The following is a 16,199-nucleotide window of genomic DNA, read 5'->3' as shown; positions in this document are numbered from 1 at the left end:
GAGGTGGCCAAAACCGGCGCCGCTTCGCCGCGCGGCTGCGGAGACACGCACAAGTGTGGCAGCCGCCCTCCCAGCAGAGGGATCCAGACGCCCCAGGCCCTGCACCTGTCCCCCCAACCTACCAAAGCGTGACTCCCGGTCGGAGCACAGGAGAGGAGCTCGCCCCGCGGAGCCAGAAAAAGGAGGGCGCCGGTGCGCCCAGCTCGCAGGGCTCGCGCAGCCGCCGGGGCCACGGGGGAGGCGGGGCCTCCCAGAGGGCGGGGCCACCGCGCGCGCGCCCACGTGGGCCCCGCAGCGCTCGGGCTGCCCCTGCCCGGCCCCCTCTCGGGTAGCTCGCAGCCCGCAGGTGCGCCCGCCCCGCTCCCGGTCTCGAGTCGCCCCGCGGGCCGCTCCCCCTCCCCCGGACGCCTCCGGGAGGCCCCGAAATGCGGCTAGACAGACGCGGAGACGCGAGTTCCCAAAACAGCCTTTACTCTGGCGCCAACAGGCGGAGCGCCTCCTCCGCGGTGCGGTACTGGTTCATCTGGATCTGGACCTCCACCGTCAGCGGCTCCGGCTGGTAGTCGCTTTCGTAGCTCGGCATCAGTGGTTTTGACTTTTCTGAGAAAATAAAAACACAAGCAACGAGTCCGGAGCGATGTGTGGACTGCAGTCTCCGCGCACTGAACACATCCCCACCCCGAGTCCAGGGAGCACAACTTCCGAAGTGGATCCAGCCTGTTAGCAGTAAGAGGGGATGAAATTGCGCTTAACTGGAGCATTTAATGAGTCACAGCTGTTGCTTTCCTAGACCCTTTTTACTTGAACTCCGACAAACTGCGCATGTTCAGTCTTGGGTATTTGACAATTATTTTCTCTAAAATGAAGTACTTCTGGCACTTTGGGGAAAACACCTGATTGAAAGCATTTTGATAGATTTATAACATTTGAACTTTCAGGTAGAAATTAGAATTTTGGAACACTGCCACCATGAACTCAAAACCTTTTTTAGTGATGTGGAGAGTGGTATTAAAGAATGTGACTTTGGGGCCTGGGGTTGTGGCTTGGCGGTAGAGCCCTTGCCTAGCATGTGTGAGGCACTGGGTCCAATCTTCAGCACCACATAAAAATAAAAGGTATTGTGATCATCTACAACCAGAAATAAAAAACCAGATGTGACTTTCGGATTTTTAATGGAATGTGTCAACCTCTGGCAGATCTGCCTAAATTGATGTTGGTATTTTACAAGTAACCAGTGCAAGTTACCAGTCGTGCATGGTTAAAACAGCCATTCAGAATGCAAAATAGACAAACGGACTTTAATGATTAACTGGATTGAAAAAAAATCATGTAGATTCGGTTTCCGCACTGTAATAAATGTAATAAGCTAGCTTGTCAAATTCATTGTAACATCAAAGAAGAATATTCACAATTCTGAAAGCCTGTTAAAATATTCCCCCTCTGGGACTGGGGCCGTGGCTCAGTGGTAGAGCGCTTGCCTGGCAGGTCTGAGGCACTGGGTTCGCCCCTCAGCGCCAAATAAATAAATAAATAAATAAATAAAGCTATTGTGTCTGTCTACAACTAAAAAAATATTTTTAAAAATATTCCCCTTTTCTAATTATGTGTTGGTATGAGGTAGAATTTTCTTCATGCACATCAACAACAATATATCAAGGATTTTGCTATAGAAGCAGATATGAGAATCCACTGTCCTGTTAACCCAGACATTAAACAGATTTTTACAAAACAAACTTTTTTTGATTGTACACAAATGGGATACAACTTTTCATTTCTCTGGCTGTACATGAAGTAGAGTCACACTGTTCGTGTGATCATACATGTACACAGGGTACTGATGTTTGTCTCATTCCATTATCTTTCCTTCCCCCTGCCCTCCCCTCCCCTCAATTCCCTTTGCACCATCCGTCCTTCCTCCATGCTTCCCTTACCACCACCACCCCGTTATGTATCATCATCCACTTATCAGAGAAAACATTCAGCCTTTGGTTTGTTGGGATTGGCTTATTTCACTTAGCATGATATTCTCCCAAAACAAACTTAGAAAAAAAATTTTTTTAAGTATTGCCAGGCAGCCTGCCCACAATCCCAGCTACTCAGGAAACTAAGGCAGGAGGATCAAAAATTCCAGGACAATGACTTGGCAGGACCCTCTCTCAAAAGTAAAAAATAAAAAGGGCTGGGGACCTGTAGGTCCGTGGTACAGTGCCCCAGGTTCATTCCCCAGTACTTGGGGGATGATTAAACTATCTTATGTCCACAGATAAGTGCCACAAATCACATGTCCATGGTCTTGGAAGTCTGATAGTGTGAGACCTCCAAATTTGCTCTCTCTCAGAACGGTTTTGGGTCCATTTTCTATGAATTTTAAAATCTGCTTGCTGAGCTGGGTGTATTGGCACATGTCTGTAATTTCAATAACTCAGGAGGCTGAGGCAGGAGGATTGCAAGTTCAAGATCAGTCTCCACAAGTTCACTGAGACCCTGTCTCAAAAATAAAATATAACAAGGGCTGGGGATGTAGGTCAGTGGTAAAGTGTCCCTTGGTTCACATCTCCAGGACTGGAGGTGAGGGACAATTTTTAAGTTTAAAAAAAAAAATCTTCTTGCTGATTTCTAAAAACCAAAACTAAACCAAAGACCTGCCAGGACTGTGACTGAGATGATGTGGAATCTCTAGATCATTTGAGAAGAACCTACATCTTAACGATGTTGAATCTTCTGGTCCCTGCTCGTAGTATCCCTCTCCATTTAGTAGTTCTTTAATCTGTCAGCAATGTCTTATGTACACAACTTTCACATCTTTTGTCACATTTATTCCTTTTTCTTATTTTTCAATGTTGTTTCTTCTTGGACCCACAGATTATTTAGCAGTGTGTTGCTTAGTTTCTAAAAGATTTGGGATGTCTCGGGTCAGCATTATACAGTCCCCATCTTTTTTTTTTTTTTTTTTTTTTTTTTAGTGTTTTGCAGTGTTGCCGAGGCTGGTGTCGAACTCTTGGACTCAAAGGATCCTCTCACCTCAGCCTCCCAAGTGCTGGAACGACAAGGCACCTACCACCATGCCCAGCTCTCAAATTTTGATATGTGCCAGGCATGGTGATGCATGCCTGTAAACCCAGAAGCTCAGGAGGCTGAGGCAGGAGGATAGTGAGTTCAAGGCCAGCCTCAGCAACTTACAAGTCACTTAGCAACTCAGTGAGACCCTGTCTCTAAATAAAATATAAAAAAGGGCTGGGGATGTGGCTCAGTGGTTAAGCGACCCTGGTTTCAATCCTCAGTACCAAAACAATTGTTTAAATGTATCAGGAATGATTTCTTCAGGCATTTTTCTGTCTTTCAAGAAACTCCAATTACATGGATATTAGGCCCTTGGAATTTGTCTCAAAATTTATTGATACTCTTTCATTTTTTTCCTAGTGATTTTTCTCTTTGAGTTTTATTTTGCACAATTTCTATTGCTCAAGTTCACTAATAGTTCCTTTTATATTGCCTAATATGCCAATAATTCCATTGAATTTATTTTTCATATGACACTGTAGTTTTCATCTCTAAATGTTTATATTCAATACTGCTACTTAACAGATTCAATTCTTCCTCTAGTTTTTTTTTTTTTTTTTTTTGTTTTGGTACCGAAGATTGAATCCAAGGGCACTTTACCACTGAGCCACAATTCCAGTCCTTTTTACTTTTTAATATCTTTTTTTATCTCTTAGCATATTATAGTTATACATAACAGTAGGGTTCCTTTTGACATAGTCATAAACACACATGACACAGTTTTCTGTACTTAAATCCCCAGTACTACCTATTTTCCTCCCAACTTCTTCACTAAGTCCTGATCCCCTTCCTCCAGTCTGTCAGTCTTCCTTCTATTTATTTATTTTCTTTGTTTAATTGGTATATTATAGTTACATATAAAATTTCATTTTTATTTTGAAACAGGGCCTTGCTAAGTTGCTGAGACTGGCCTCACACTTGTGATCCTCCTGCCTCAGTCTCCCAAGTCACTGGAAGTACAGATGTGTGCCATTGCACCTTGCTCCTCTAGCTTCTTGAGTATGGAATAAATTATAATAACTGCTCTAATGTCCTTGTCTACTGATTCTGTCTTATATGTCATTTCTGAGTCAATTTTGGTTCTCATTATATATTGTATTTCTTGCTTTTTTTCCATGCTTCGTAATTTTTTTTTTTGTGGGGGTGGTTACTGGAGATTGGACTCAGGGTCACTCGACCACTGAGCCACATCCCCAGCCCTATTTTGTATTTTATCTAGAGACAGGGTTTCATTGAGTTGCTTAGCACCTCGCTTTTGCTGAGGCTGGCTTTGAACTTGCGATCTCCTGTCTCAGCCTCCCGAGCCGCTGGGATTACAGGTGTGCGCCACCACACCCGGCTCATGCCTGGTGATTTTTTATCAGATGACAGACATTGTCAACTGTACCTGGGGGATATTTTTTTGTGCTCTTGTTGAGCTCTGTTCTGGGATACAGGTTTGATCCTTTTAGGTCTTGCATTCCCTTCCTGATCTTTTAAAAACACAAATCTAAAGCTTATCTAGTTCAGAAACCTCACTGGCCACGCAGAATAAATCCAGGCTCTTTATCTGACGAGTCAGAGCTGCAGCCAGAGGAGCCCTGGGCCCAGGGCTCCTCTGCTCAAGTCGGTGCTCCACGGCACCCTGGCTCCCACCCCATCATGACCCACAGCCGGCTGCTGCAGTCTGGGGGACGCAGGGTGGATGTAGCCCCTCCCCTGGCTGGAAGGTACTATTCTCAGTCCCCCATCCTGTGGCTCCCACTCAGGGCTGGCCCCTCAGCAGAGCCTCAGCAAACTGGCCCTTGCCGTTGGCCACCGTGTCCATCGGTCCTTACCTTTTTTGGCCCCTTTCTTACTCTTCTTTAAGTCCTGAGAGAAAGAATGACCAAATAAGATGCTTACTGGAGTGGGGGGCTGTGGGGGAAGGGGCAGACCCAGACCCCAAGGAGGCCTGCGGCTGGCCCAGGAGGCTACCTGACCTGGCCCACACTGCAGGAGCAGGCTGCTGGACATGCCAGGGGCCACGAAGGGCTGCACCAGCCCAAGGTCCCTCCCGTCCTCCCGCCTCCTGTGGGCCCCCCTGCCTTGCCCTGCCCAGCAAGCATCCTTGGGGAGGGGGAAGGCAGAGGCAGAGCGACGTGGAGCCCCTTGGTACCCTGGCTAATGTCAGCTTGTCCGATTCCAGGGTGCGGAGAACCCCGTAGTTGCACACAGTGGACACCTGGGGCTCTCCCGCCAACAATGGCTCCAGGGCCACCTGGCCGCTGCCCAGCACCCGCAGCACAGAGGGGTCCTGGCGGAGCTCCTTGGGAATCTCTCTCTTTTTCTTGGGCACCTTCTGTTCCTGTGGCAGGAGGCCAGGAGAGTGGAACAGGGACAGGCAAGGGACTGTGCCAGGCATCTGTCCCCTCCACGCGGGGTCCCCTGCTGCAGGCTGGGTGTGCCAGTACCTTGTGGGGTTGCTTCTCCGCTTTCCCTTTCTTATTTTTCTTGTCTGTTTCCTTCTTGTTTTTCTCCCCTTTTCCTTTCTTATCAGGCAAGAGAATGTCAACAGGAAGTGGCACCAAAGGCCAGGAGAGGATCTGGGGGTCCGAACATGGCCTCGCGTGAGAGAGGTGACGGGGAGGGTGTGGTCACCTCTCCCTCATCCTTTCTAGAAAGGCTGAGAGGCGTCTGACTAGGGAGTCAGGACGCGGCAGCCTGAGGCGGGGGTGGGGGCGGGAGGCCACAGTCACCCGTCCTGCCCACCGTCACCCGTCCTGCCCATCGTCACCCGTCCTGCCCACCGTCACCCGTCCTGCCCACAGTCACCCGTCCTGCCCACCGTCACCCGTCCTGCCCACCTTCTCCTCCACAATGGTCACAGTGGTCCCCGACAGCAGGAAGGCCTTGAGTGGCACCAGGTCCTTGAAGGTGTGCTGCATCTCATAGCCGAAGGAAATGATGTCAGCCCAGGGCCTGCGGTCGGTGCTGAAGAGGACCGTCCTTGATGGGGGGACACAGACACGGGCACCATCACCCAAGGCTGTGGCTGGGGACCTGGGACGAGGCTCTGAGGGGACTTCCAAAAAGACTAGGTACCCCAAAATAGCATGAGTTGGGGGTCTGGCTGCTACCGGGAAGGGCCAGGGGAGCAGAAGGCCAGGAAGGAACGTGGACACAGAGAAGACAGTGGAGGAACAGGAAATCCGAAATAACAAAGAATCTGTGCAGAGGACAGGCAGATTCCTCAAGCAGAAACATTCCTACTGAGGACTTCTGTTCATCAGAAGACACCGTCAGGGGCTGGGGCTGTCGCCCAGTGGCAGAGCGCTCGCCTAGCACGTGAGGCACTGGGTTCCGTCCTCAGCACCGCATCAAAATGGACAAACAAAAGGAAGGCATTCTGCCCAGGTGTGACTACAAAACTTATTTTTTTACAAAAGACACCATTAAGGGAGTGAAAGGGCAAGCCAGAGAAAGGGGAAAGTCACTCGCTGCGCTCATCACCAAGAAAAGCGTATATCCAGAAAATGTCTGCATACAAAAGGCAATCCTTTGACTCAGGAAGAAAAAGACGGGTAATGGGATGTTTAAAAATAGGTAAGAGACTCAGAGGAGCTGCCCCAGACACAAAATCCAAATAGCCAATAAACACACAAAAGGGTGTCCAGTGGCATGAGCTAGCAGGGTGTGCAGACTGGAATCTCCCTGCGTGATTCAGGCGCGCCTTCGGGTATGGGAACGTGTCTTGAAAGGGCTCCTGTAGGGCTGGGGAGATAGCTCAGTTGGTAGAGTGCTTGCCTTGTAAGCACAAGGCCCTGGGTTCGATCCCCAGCACCACAATAAATAAATAAATAAAGCTACCTTAATAAAAAAAAGAAAGAAAAAAGAAAGGGCTCCCATCACTCCATGGCCCATGGGAGGTGCTCACTGTTCCTGGACTTTTCTGCTGAACACCGGCTCTGCCTCGGCCAGTGATGGGTGTCAGGCAGTGGGTGTCTCCGGGACAAACCCCCAATGAGAACTTAGCTCCCTGGGCTCAAACGAGCTGTCCTAGTAGACAGCCTTTTGCAGCATTTGTCACGACTTGCTGATGGCGGGGTTCGCCCATGCCACGTGACTCCAGCATGTACCGGGTTCCCCTGGTCTTGCTCCCGTGGGCTCCTACCCTTTGTACCCTTTGTGGATTTTGCTGTGATAAGTCACAGCCATGAGGAAGGCTGTATGCTGAGCCTTATGTATCCCGAGAGTCTTAATGGATCCCAGACCTAGTCTTGGAGACCCCCACACCAACAGAAGAGCCACAATTCAAACAACTGACAGCACCAGGGAGAGGTGACAGGAATCCTCTAAGTAAATCTATGTGTCGCTCAACAGTTTGCGACCAGCACAAACTGCAATCATGGAGCTCCGACGCCGTGGGAACTGACTTGGATTCCAGGAAAATTCTCCATCATCAAAGAAGATTCTTTACCAAAGAAGACAGAATGGGTGGCATGATGAAACCGCAAGAGTGGACAAGGCTGGACCTACTGAGGCAGGGGAGAACCTGGTGCACGGACTGGAAGGGTCTTGCCTCACTTTATATGCCAGGACACATTCCAGATGGGCTCAAAAGCTGAATGAAAAGGTTCCTGTCCCGGGGTAAAATGCAACAGCTTGCACGTCATCCCTGTCAATGTGAGAAAGCCGACAGCCGTTCAGGAAAACTTGGCCATTCAGGGACCTGGGGTTTAGCAGCACTTGAGTGGAAGGTTAGGGTTCTGGGAAAGGAGTGCTGAATGCTGACCCCAGACCTACCCCCGGCTCTCGGCCCAGGGGCCCGTTAAGGAGAACGTGGCCTTGGCGCAGCACCCAGCCATCGGGATGCACGAGGAGGCAGCGGGTGCAGCCCAAGTCGGCCTCGCTCCTGGCCAGCTCCTGTGCTTACCCCGGGGACGGGAAGAGCCGGGGATCCATGCGGGGCCGCAGCTTCGCCAGCTCCTCTGCAGAGTTGATGGCCGAGAGGGGCACTGGCAAGGGCACCGAGTGGCCCGAGATGAATGACAGCTCTGACTCTCCCAGCTCGGTAGCCCCCGACTCCTGGGACTCGTCGGCCACGGCCTCGCGCAGCTCCTCGCACAGCTGCTCCTCGGCCTCCCCCCGCAGCTCCTGGACCACGAGGTCTGCGCTGGTGGAGGGCCTGACGATCTGGGGGGACAGGACACACCCAGGGCTGCGGCCCCCAGCGAGCTCCGCCGGCCGGGAGCGTCCGTGGACACGGTGTCAGGACGGTATGATTTCCTTTCTTCGCTGCTGGGGTGGAAACGGGCCTCACGTGCCGGGAAAGCAGGCCACCACCCAGCCACACCCCCACCCCGCAGGGACCCAGCGCGAGCTGCACCCTCGGGAGCCTCGGCGTGGCCGTCAGTGTCCCTGCTTTTCACGGGGAGTGGAGGGGGTGGGGGCTTCGTGGAAGCACCGCGCTTGGGGATGAAATTCCAGGCTGCTCCCTCGTCAGGCTCAGATGTCACAGGGACACAAGATGCTGACAACCACCTTGGCTGGGGCTGGGCTGGAGCCAGGGCCCGAGCAGAGCAGGGCTGAGAGTCCACGTCGAGGACTTCCCCGGCCCGGGGGCTGTTCTGCCGCACAGGACACCCTGCGGGGCTGCGCCAGGAGCCACCCTACCCCCTGACCGGGCACCTCGGCCAGCACGCCGCCATACTGGCTCCCCTCGCCGTCCTCCTCTTCCACGAAGTCATAGGTCACGTAATAGTTGTAGGTGATGAAAGGCCCTTCGGGGCCCGGCTCTGGGTCCCAGATGGAGGTGTCCACTACGCCCTTGACACTGCCGATGGTCACCACAAACTGTGCTTCTTGTGCCAGGAGGTCTGCGAGGAAGAACGGCAAGACTGAGGGGCATGGGGCTGGGGGCGGCAGACAGCCTGGGTCCTCCCCTCCCTGCAGAGGTTCAAGTCCCAGGTCTGCCAAGTTCAGCGGGGCCGATTTAGGAGAAGTCATTTGGCCTCTCTGAAACCTGGTTTTCCAACCTGACAAATGGGAGTTGTTTGGAGATTGAGGGATGGAACCCAGGGGTGCTCTACCCCTGAGCTACATCCCAGTCCTTTTATCTTTTATTTTGAGACAGGGTCTCACTAAGTTGCTGAGGCTAGCCTTGAACATGTGGTCCTCCTGCATCAGCCTCCATGCCTGCGCCACTGAGTCCAGTTGTCCAGTTTGTCTAAAGTTTCTATTAGAGCCAGTTCTAAGAGGGCGAGAGTCAAGAATATCTGCCGCCTCAGCTTGTGCCGGGCACCCTGAGACTCAGTCTTCTGTCACTCTGAGCTTGGGAAGGCTCTGGTGCATCTTGCACCGTGGACCACAAGGGGGTGATCTCAAGCCACCTCGAAAGTGAAGAAACTGGTTGAAAGCTGCGGCAGCCTTCCTCTCACTTCTGTCCCCAGGGCCCAGTCACAGGGGTCAATATCTAGAGAAAACCCAGATCCAGAAGATTTACCACATCTGACAAGGGCCCAGGTCAAACCGGGAGCCACGGGGGCAGGTGGGCATATGCACCAAGGTGTGGAGGTATGTCCCTGTCCCCTCCCTCCATGGCTGTACCCACCACCACTGAGGCTGAACCCCCGGAACTGATGCTTCTCGTTGGGAGACACGGTGATGTCGTCCAGCACGCAGAGCCGGGTCAGGCTGTCGATGGTGAAGCCTCGGTAGTAGGGCACCAGTGCCAGCGGGTTCCCCTGGAGCACCAGCAGCCTCAGGTGCCTGAGCGTGCTGAGACTGACCATCATGCCCTGCAGGTCTGTCAGGTCATTGAAGCCCAGATCCAGGGAGACAAGGTTGGGCCTGGAAGGTGGGCCAGGCCGCCCAGAAGTTAGGGACCTGGTGAGCAGCCGACACGCCTTATGCCCAGGACAGACCTCGGCCCCATACTATGTTCTGCCCTGGACCCCAGTTACTCCCCGAGCCTGCTTCTCCCTTCTCTCAGGAACACCGCCGTCCTCACAGCCCAGAGAGGGCCCTCACAACCGACCCCCACGCCCCATTCACACAGAGCTTCTCTCTGGCCAGAAGTCCAGCCTCTAGAGAGGCCATCTAGAAGGCTCTCCACAAATCCCTACTGACAGACAGGAAGTCACAGTGGGGGAGACAGGAAGAGGGGTGGGATCAGAATGGGGACCTGGAAGGAGGGCAGGTGAGGCAGTAGGGTCCAGGGGTCTCAAGCTGGAGGTCATTTTTCAAAGCCAGACTGGCACATGGTCACAGGAAGCTACTTGGCTCACTTTCTGGAATGAGGAATGTGCCAGCAGCAGAAAGGAGATGCTTCCCATCTGGGCCTGTGAGGGGCAGGAAGGGTGGCAAAGAGGAAGCCCGGGCCTTGTTGAAGAGGCAGGTATGGGACGGGCGGGTGGCTTTCCCCACTGCCACAAACTTGAAAGCAAAGGGACTTCAGCTCGGAGAACAGAAGCCAGGAAAACAGCAGGGAACGCCGGTCAACAGCACCTTCCACAGACAGAATTCAGTGCCCTCACTCTCCTCCCTCACCTCCTTTGGTGGCCTGTCCTGCCCGTGATGGTCACAGGCCAGTCAGAGGGAAATATGCAAGAGGAACATTTCGTGGGGACCAGCACACAGCCTTGACCCCATGTCAGCTGTCTTCAAGAGAACCAACCATCATGGGCAAACCTGATTCGCAGGAAATACATCCTTGTGGTTCCCAAGCAGCCAGAGACAAGCTTCACGTCCAAGTTTCTAAGAGGTCCATGCTCAGCATGGAACATCAGGCTGTGGCATGTTTTCCAAATAAAAATCAGAACATTTGGTCCTCTGTCAACAGCAAGAGCCTAAATTTGCTGTCCCAAGAAGTCCCAAGTCTATGGTTTCCTGTCTGCATTCCCCGATGGCCACGGGCAATGGACATGGCCATGACTCGGCTAGGAGTGGCCAAGGGGGAGGAAGAGGGGAGTTGTGGTTGGAGAGGGCCTTTCCTCTCCACTGCGCCCCCACCTTCCAAACAGGAGTGGCTGCAGAGCAGCCCCTGGGCCACACGTCCCCTGCGCCACGCAGGGCAAGGAGGGAGATGCCTTCCACGCCGAGCGGCTGCCTTGCCAGGCGGTGAAGAAGGAAGCCACGGGAAGCAGCACCCACGGTGACACTACCGAAGACGCTAAGACCCCGAGATGACCCCGGGGTGCTACCAGAGCCCTCTGGCCCAGCTCTCAGGGCAGCCTTTAGGGTGGATGCCGATGCTCTCAGTCCTGGGCTCTGGGATTTTAAGTGTTCCACGGTCACCCACCAAGGAGACAATCCAGTATCAACACCCGAGTGGGGGCTGTTCTGCACAAGCTCTAGCGGATGCTGGAGTTTTAGTGACAAGGGAGCGCTGTCGCTAGGACAGTGTTCTCAGCCTGGGCCTCTCTTAGGTGTCTGACTGTCACAGGAGGAAATCCAGTGGGTTAGGACCCGCTTCCAAGCTACCATGCCCAGGACAGTCCCACCACACAGACAGGCCCAAGTGTCAACGGAGCTCACACTGAGAGCCTCTTTGAAGCGTGGCTCCCGCTCACTCCCACCACCGCCTGGCATCCTTCCCTGGGCGTCAGTGGGATTTTTCTGGAGTCAGAGAACGAGATCCTAAGTGGACTTTGCATCCACCCGGAAGTCACGGAAAGGAGGGTCCCTGCCGGCCCTTCCCTCCCAGCACCGCAGTTACCAGTAGTTGTTGGTGACGTAGAGACTCTCCAAGGGGCCCAGCAGTTTGTTGTGGCCCAGCCCCAAGTGCTGGAGCAGTGGGGGCGGGTGAGCACACAGACACTCCATGCTGCGCATCTCATTGCCATAAAGCTCCAGCACCTGGGGACAGCCGGGAGGAGGCCTGGGCTGGTGGGGCTGCGCCTCCCGCCTCCCACCCCTGGAATCTCAGAAAAGGACTCATGGACTGTCTGTGGCCTGCCTTCCTGTGCCCAACTGGACTGCATTTTTTTTTCTATTTTTTGTGGTGTGGGGATTGAACCCAGGGCCTTGTGCATGCGAGGCAAGCACCCTACCAACTGAGCTACGTCCCCAGCCCCCTGGACTGCATTTTTTAAATGCAGGAGGAAATTTTTCCTGCAGAAGAGAGGGAAGTTTCTTTTCCCTTCTGTGAAGTGACTTCCTAGTTTGGAGGGGAGGTGATGGAGAGTGGGCAGAAGGGACTCGCAGACACCCGGGCATCTTCTCAACCTGTGGGAAAGCATCTCTGGGAAAGCCCCGAGGGACCCAAAAGGAAGAGAGAACAGACCCATGGTGAATGGTCCTCACTCGCAGGTCTGACCGGCCCTGGCCTGGTGTCTCCGGCCAGACCTGTGAGCCTCTTCCTCTGCAGTCAACTATTCTTGGGGTTTAACTTAAGACTGGGGCCGTGCGACATGCTCCGCAGACCACTCACTGTGAAGCTGGCCTGCCCTTCTTCATTGTGGTAAAGTGTACGTGACATAAATTTGCCATTGCATCCATTTTTAAGTGTACAGTTCAGCGATAATGGCATTCATAATGCTGGGCCACCAACATCACTGTTCCAAAACGTTCATCACCCCAAACAGAAGCTCCGAGACCTCTAGGCCATCACTCCCGGTTCCCTCCCCCAGCCCCTGGTGACCTCTAATTCCTCTCTAACGCTACAGACTTGCCTCTTCTGGATATTTCATAAAAGTATACGTATTGAGATTGGCCCTTGTGGGTCTGGCTCCTTTCACCTAGCATGCCATTTTCTAGGGTCCCCCACACTGTAGTGACTCTCAGAATTCCCTTCTCTGTGTGGATGAATCCTACTCCATACGTGGAGACGCCACCCCTTGTCCACGACCACGAGCTGGTGTGGCTGTAGACACTTGGGTTCCCTCTGCCTCCGGCTACTGAACTCTGGTGAGCAGGAACCTGTCAGAGCCCCGCCCTCCGTCTCTCTGGGAATACACCCTGGCCACACCTGTGCAGGGAAGACTAGAGACAGGGCCTCTGGGGCTCCCGTACCTTGAGTGTTGGCGGCAGGTTGGCAGCATTGACTTCCTTGATTTTATTGGCACTCAGGATCAACTCCTCAAGGTTTAGAAATTTCAGGAGGTCTTTATCCACCAGGCTCACCTGAAAGGAAGGAAAGGAAGAAGCTGAGGGCCCAGAGGGCCAACAGGCACACAGCAGCCCACCTGTCCTGAGTCCTTCCAATCCTGCCGCCCTCTCTGCCCCTCCTTCACCATACTGTATCTGCCTGCTCAGGGCTCCAGGCCACTTCCAACCCTGCCCCTCCTCTGACGGTAGTTGTGGCCAGTGTCCTATGTCTCGTGCTGGACCATGAGATTCTTGGGAGGGCAGGAAGCTGGTCTTCTCTCTATCCCAGAGCCATAGTCACCTACTGCCTGCCTGGCACTGAAGTTGGTTAAAGTCTCTAGAAATCACTTTGGCTTGCACAGAACAAGGCGAGACCAGAAACTTCAGCACCCTACCCACAAATCCTCAGTTCCCAAGGAACTCAGTGGTCTCAAGGATATTAGGGATCCTTCCTGGCTGGGCTTCTTTTCCCTAGAGTGACCAAATATGCCCATTTGCCTGGGATAGAGGGGCTTTTCAGGGCATAAAACCTTCAGCACTAACACTGGGAATGTTCCAGGCAAACTGGTCACCCTACTCATCTTCTGGGTACCGTGTAACTTCCCAGTTTCTCTGTAAAAGGAAGCAAAGGCTCAGGAAGGCTGAGACTGAGTTTCCATGCAACTTTTGGGCTCTGTTATTAATCTAAGCAAAGATTTTTTTAGTAACAGAAATGAACAAGTCAGCACTATGTCAAGGCTCTCCAGCCCCTGGTTCCCTCGGTTTAAATAAAGTAAAAAACTAAGGAGGGTGGTACACGCCTGCAACCCAGCAACTCAGGAGGCTGAGGCAGGAGGAGTTCAAAGCCAGCCTCAACAACTTAGGGAGGCCCTGAGCAGTTTAGCAAGACCCTGTCTCAAAGTAAAAAGTCAAAAGGGCTGGTGATGTGGCTCAGCACCCCTGGGTTCAATCCCCAGTACCAAACCAATACTGGTCCTTTAAAAGGTCTTTACTAGGACCCAGAAGGGCAAGTGCAGGTCGTGTTGGGAATTGGCTGTAGAAGATGCACATGGACTCTCTCAAGGGTGAAAGAGGAAGATATTCAACAAAGCATGGCTGAACACCGGCTCCACTTGCTGTACAAGCTTATGAGCTCATTAAAAGTCAGGGTTGACCTTGGGAGCAGCCCCCAGGGAGATCCTCCTGTAACCTGTGCTCATATGCAGCACCCACCTGCTTGTCCACCACTCGCAGTGACCGGAAATAGGAGTAGAAGAAGGTGTCTTTGAGCATCAGTGGACTCTGGATGGCCAGTTCTCTCAGAAACTGGTCCTCAGCACTGGAGTCCTCCACTAGAGCCCAGGGCGAGTGGGGACCACGCACCAGTCCCAGCAGGGCCTCCACAGTCTCCTCCCCTGGGCTCACAGTCTCCTCCTCCCTGGGGGTCAGCTCCCTCCAGGTTCGCCATGTTTGAGGAAGAAATCGCGACTTATTCTGCAGTGTTGGAGGTGGAGAATTTCATTAGTTGGGACATATCCTTGTGAAGATTTAAAACTCAGTTGTAAGAGCAACTGAGTTGTAAGACTGAGAATAAAGAATTTAGAAATCTCGAGGATGAGCCACCAGTGATTTCGGCTGATTAGCCATAGATGTGACTACAGAAAGGGAAGACTCAGTGAAGAGGCTCAATTCCTGTCTCTGGGGGATTAATCACACATTTAACACAATCTATGCAAATTTATGAACTACAAGCCAGGAGGCTCAACTGGCAGTCGGGGGGGCTACCATCAAGGGCAAGTTTTCCAAAGGGGAACTAGCAAGGCTGAAAAGGTAGGCCCAGGCAAAGGAAAATTCAGGAAGGGGCAGATGAGAGTGCTTCCCCAGAGTTCACCCTCCCCACCCTGCCTCCAGAAGAGGTGCAGGCAGAGCACAGAACCCAGTCTCCCATGCCAGGCAGGCACTGCACCCTGAGCTACACCCCCAGTCCAGGATGCAGCTAAAGCTCAGCATGTCGTAGGTGTCGCCTCGGTTTTCCTATGGAAAGGGAACACCAGCTCTCCTATGCTCCTTTCCTTGGAGAGAGGGAGCGGCTTCGCTTCTGGCCCATTCAGAACTCTCAAGACATTCCTGAGCACACGGGTTCTGTCCCCACCCTGTGCACTGCGCTGATGATGACTGTTCCGATGGCCCCAGTGAACAGGGTTCTGTGTGCAGGGTGAGTGTACAGACTGAAGTTTCAGAGAAAAGGACCTTCGAGGGCAGCAAAACCAAACTTTCCTCCTTCACCCTGTTGCCATGCTGTTCAACGCTGCATTTTCCCCTGCCTCCTCCGGGCAGGGAAGGGCCACCCGACAGTGCGCTGATTAGCTTTTTGAGCCCCTCGGGTTCTCCTCCAGGAGGGAAGGGTCTAGACCTCCTAGACAAATGGGGAGTGCCAGAGCCTTCCCGGCCAAGCTCAGTAGGGAAGGCCCGCCGCTGTGCAGCCTCAGGGCCCGAGCGGAACCGTCTTCCACAGGTGGTTCTGAGGACAGTCTTCCAAAAGGCCCCGGCCCGGATTGGCCTGCTGACTCAGGACCGGGTGGTGCCTGGGCTTCACCCGGCTCAGGGCCCTGAGGCCAGGCAGGGCCTTGTCTGCCCTCACCTTCAGCGACAGGCTACCCAGAGTCCACCCCCGCCCCGCAAACGCTCAGAACCAGCCCTCCCGGAGCGTCTCGGGCCAGCCACCTGCCGTCCGGGCGCCGCCAGTCCCCGGCCCGTGCCCCCTGGCCTCCCCGCCCTCCCCCGAGGCCCGGGCGCCCGCACCCAGCTGCCGATGCCGCAGGGAAACTCGTGCAGACACAGCTTGCGCAGGTGCTCCCGCACCGCCTCGCTCAGGGTCTCGGGGGCGCCGCCGCTGCCGCTGCCGCTGCAGCTGCCGCCGTCCGGGGACGGCTCCATGCGGGCGGGTGGCGCCGCCCTCCGCCCGCGCTGCCTGGCGGCGCCCGCGCTGCTAGGCAACGCCCGACGCGCGCGCCCTGACCGCGCGAGCTCCGGGGAGAAGCCCTGCGCGGGGCTCAGCCCCAGCCTCGACGCCTCCCCCGGCCTCTCCTGTAAAGGCCGGAGACCGAGGAGGC

The 16,199-nt window shown here is 53.9% G+C and overlaps 1 protein-coding gene across 3 annotated transcripts; it reads right to left on the bottom strand.

Annotated features, from left to right (window-relative positions):
- Positions 1-451: 451 nt before the first annotated feature.
- On the bottom strand, positions 452-16,062 carry LRRC43 (leucine rich repeat containing 43). 3 transcript variants are annotated; one of them, XM_079149550.1, is made up of 12 exons: positions 15,889-16,062; positions 14,320-14,580; positions 13,033-13,143; positions 11,738-11,877; positions 9,632-9,870; positions 8,710-8,897; positions 7,955-8,214; positions 5,886-6,027; positions 5,493-5,624; positions 5,198-5,386; positions 4,878-4,911; positions 452-600 (listed from the first exon to the last, which is right to left on the bottom strand). In XM_079149550.1, exons 1-12 carry the CDS (start codon positions 16,021-16,023, stop codon positions 470-472), a joined length of 1,962 nt encoding a protein of 653 aa, XP_079005676.1. In that variant the 5' UTR covers positions 16,024-16,062; the 3' UTR covers positions 452-469. The 3 variants fall into 3 exon arrangements, with proteins under 3 accessions (XP_079005676.1, XP_079005678.1, XP_079005677.1); XM_079149551.1 differs by lacking the exon at positions 452-600 and adding an exon at positions 3,960-4,532; XM_079149552.1 differs by lacking the exon at positions 4,878-4,911.
- Positions 16,063-16,199: the final 137 nt, after the last annotated feature.

This window comes from Sciurus vulgaris (genome assembly GCF_902686455.1).
Source record: "Sciurus vulgaris genome assembly, chromosome: 8".
NCBI lineage: Eukaryota > Metazoa > Chordata > Mammalia > Rodentia > Sciuridae > Sciurus > Sciurus vulgaris.
The sequence above is the reverse complement of the archived record's forward strand: the minus strand, read 5'-3'. Positions and strand labels throughout refer to the sequence as shown.